Genomic DNA, 3,259 nt, shown 5'->3' on the forward strand with positions numbered 1-3,259 from the left:
GTTATTCTCATGAAATTCATGGCTCTTGTCTTAATGTACATAGTTTCGTTCGGCAGAAGTACGTTCAATTTCAATTATCATCCCGCTAGAAATACCCCTGCCGTGCCCTGTTTTTGGTCACCTTATGGCGGTCGGCATGTTACAAGCAGTGAGAAACTGTAGGAGTGAATGACCTCTCTATACATGAGCGTGGAACTTGGTCAGTATGTCATTGTTTTAACAATGCGAAATTCCCGCGATGAACAGCGATCGTCTTCAAGGGTCAATGACCCACCAGTGTGGAACGTGGTCAGTGTGCCATCGTGTCAGCATCAACACCAATCATTTTGAAGGGTCAATGACCTATGACCTACCAATGTATACATTTGAAACTCGGTCAGGGAGGCGTTTGGCTGGTGGTACAACCACTTCAGGGTTGCCAAGTTGGGTGATAAAATTGTATAATTGAAATTGGGAATGTGCTACTTTTTCAGCAGTATCTACCAACTATGAGCCACTTTCATCGGAACGAAACTGATAGCGAATGATCTTATTCGGTTTTATTTGGAAGTGAGTCACTGTGTCACGAGGTGAATCCCTACTTTTAAGAGTGAATGACCTCATCGTAATTTGTATACTATTAAAGGCCATTAGAGGTGAACTTGTCCGTCTAAGATAGAAAACTTCAAAACCCAACTACAAAAAAGTGTTTTGTTTCAACCATTATTTGAGTAGCAACTTGGCATCTGGACCGATCCAAGTTTTCTGATTATGAACCATACATGATTCCGTGTCGTGTCTCATTATGGCAATATAAAATATATAAATACATATCTATTTTATCCGTAGAGCTGCAGAATATTGTGTAAATAGGTACTTTCTACAATTTTCTGAAACACATTTTCACAAGTAATTTTCAAAGACCTTCCCTTCATTGTCCTCAGCTGAAATATATCCACCATTTTGTTGACTTGAGTAGCCGAAGGTTATTCCCGTTCCAGCCATGATATCACGAACTGCGAGGATGGCTAGCAATGGGAGGTTTGGATCTAAACAATATACAAAGGCGGCATAAATTGCAGTGTTAGGTCCACAAGAGGGATTTATAAAATGAGACTCATTTCCATACATGGTTGCGTCAATTGTATCGGCGTTTCTAGTCGATGTTCTAGATCTCTAGATCGACTCTAGGAATCAGTTTGACTATTCCCACGTACCCAGACAAGTGGCGATTGCGATCCTACATACAAGTCATTATCTACACGGTGGCCAGGACACCAAATCAGGTTCCCTGTGTTGCAGTAGAATTCCCTTAGCCTCGTAAGTCCTACAGAAATGATGACAACGGAATGCAATGGAATTCCTAATGACCTGGACGGTTCAATACAATATTATCACCGTCGGTGCTGTAAAAAGTTTACAAACTTGAGTGAATATGTTGATGAAACCATCGTATCAAAGTCACAGCATACGCCACGCAAAAGTGCCAGTAGCATATTATTCCCGAAAAATGCTTGTATATACTTGTATGTATTTTTTCAATTTGTACGTATTTTTTTTTGGTGTTTTCTTTTGAGACTCCATCTTCTTCGGACAGCCCGTCCCTAACAGTTTTCTCCACCAAGGCGTCGGAACTGGGCTCAGCTCTCATCCGTCGGTGTCGCGCGGCCGACCCCGAGGGGACGGCCGCCGGGCTTCGTCCGCCGGGAAAGCCCCCGGTCTCACCCGTTCGGAGTTTGAGAATAGGTCGAGACCGTTGCGGCCCCGAGAAGCCTCTAATCATTCGCTCTACCGGGGATGGGATTGCGAGCCGGCGCGGAACTCGTCGTACGGTCCGCGCTGATCGAGCGCCAGCTATCCTGAGGGAAATTTCGGAGGGAACCAGCTACTAGATGGTTCGATTGGTCTTTCGCCCCTATACCCAGCTCGGACGATCGATTTGCACGTCAGAACCGCTGCGGACCTCCGCCAGGGTTTCCCCTGGTTTCGTCCTGGCCGGGCATAGTTCACCATCTTTCGGGTCCTACCGTGCACGCTTCGAGAGCGCCTCGCTCGCCGCCCTGGGTGGCGGGTATCTGCTCGGCGCCCCGGGATTGCTGCAACGGGCCGCAGCTAGGACGGACACCGCCGGGGTACGCGCGGAGTTGCCCCCGTTTCCCCCGGCCCCGTTGTTTCGTCCCTTGCGCTGAGCGCTCACTTTCACAAAACGATCTCCCAACCTCTACCAAAAAGGGTTCTCCAGGCCATACGGACCCCAGGGAGATTGCCGCACAAGAGAGAGGAGACGACGACACCCAATCCGGCTCAATCCGAAACAACATCGGTTTCGCCTTTATTGGCGCCCCTGCGCCCTGAAATTATCGAACTTCGATACCTCTCCACCACCTATCGTCTTTTCTGCTAATTAGCGATTTTGGTTATCAAATTCCCCTATAGATCGTACCAGTGAACGAAGGCGCGTTTTGCATACATCAGGTCGAACTTGTGGTCAAGACGGGCCCAAGCTTCAGCAATGGCGGTGGTGTTGGACAACATGCACACGGCTCTCTGGACCTTGGCAAGATCTCCACCCGGAACAACGGTGGGTGGTTGGTAGTTGATACCAACCTTGAACCCAGTGGGACACCAGTCAACGAATTGGATGGTTCTCTTGGTCTTGATGGTTGCGAAAGCAGCATTGACGTCTTTGGGCACAACATCTCCTCGGTACAGCATACAACAGGCCATGTATTTACCGTGACGGGGGTCACACTTGACCATTTGGTTGGCAGGCTCAAAACAGGCATTGGTGATCTCAGCAACAGACAGCTGTTCATGGTAAGCCTTTTCACCAGAAATAACAGGGGCGTAGGTGACCAAAGGGAAGTGGATACGTGGGTATGGGACCAGGTTAGTCTGGAACTCAGTCAAGTCAACATTAAGGGCACCATCGAATCGGAGGGAAGCTGTGATAGAGGAGACGATTTGACCAATGGGCCTGTTGAGGTTGGTGTATGGAGGCCAGTGGCATATTGTTCCGAAATATTGTTCCATTGTTGGCATATTGTGACGAAAGTGCAATTATAAGGATGTCCAACACGCCTCCGATTTTCACTTCCTGGCGACACTAAGACTCCAAGAGCCTCCACGGGAAACCCCTTGGTTTTGTTCCAGGTACCGGCGATGTATGGAATCGGAGGGAAGCTGTGATAGAGGAGACGATTTGACCAATGAGCCTGTTGAGGTTGGTGTATGGAGGCCAGTGGCATATTGTTCCGTTGTTGGCATATTGTGACGAAAG

At 48.2% G+C, this 3,259-nt stretch overlaps 1 protein-coding gene across 1 annotated transcript; it reads right to left on the bottom strand.

Annotated features, from left to right (window-relative positions):
• Window positions 1–1,761: 1,761 nt before the first annotated feature.
• On the bottom strand, window positions 1,762–3,027 carry LOC109037277 (tubulin alpha chain-like). Its single transcript, XM_019051875.2, has one exon. The coding sequence runs from the start codon at window positions 3,019–3,021 to the stop codon at window positions 2,410–2,412; it is 612 nt and encodes a 203-aa protein (XP_018907420.2). The 5' UTR covers window positions 3,022–3,027; the 3' UTR covers window positions 1,762–2,409.
• Between the last annotated feature and the right edge of the window lie 232 nt (window positions 3,028–3,259).

Source organism: Bemisia tabaci, chromosome 2, assembly GCF_918797505.1.
Source record: "Bemisia tabaci chromosome 2, PGI_BMITA_v3".
In the NCBI taxonomy this organism is placed as follows: domain Eukaryota; kingdom Metazoa; phylum Arthropoda; class Insecta; order Hemiptera; family Aleyrodidae; genus Bemisia; species Bemisia tabaci.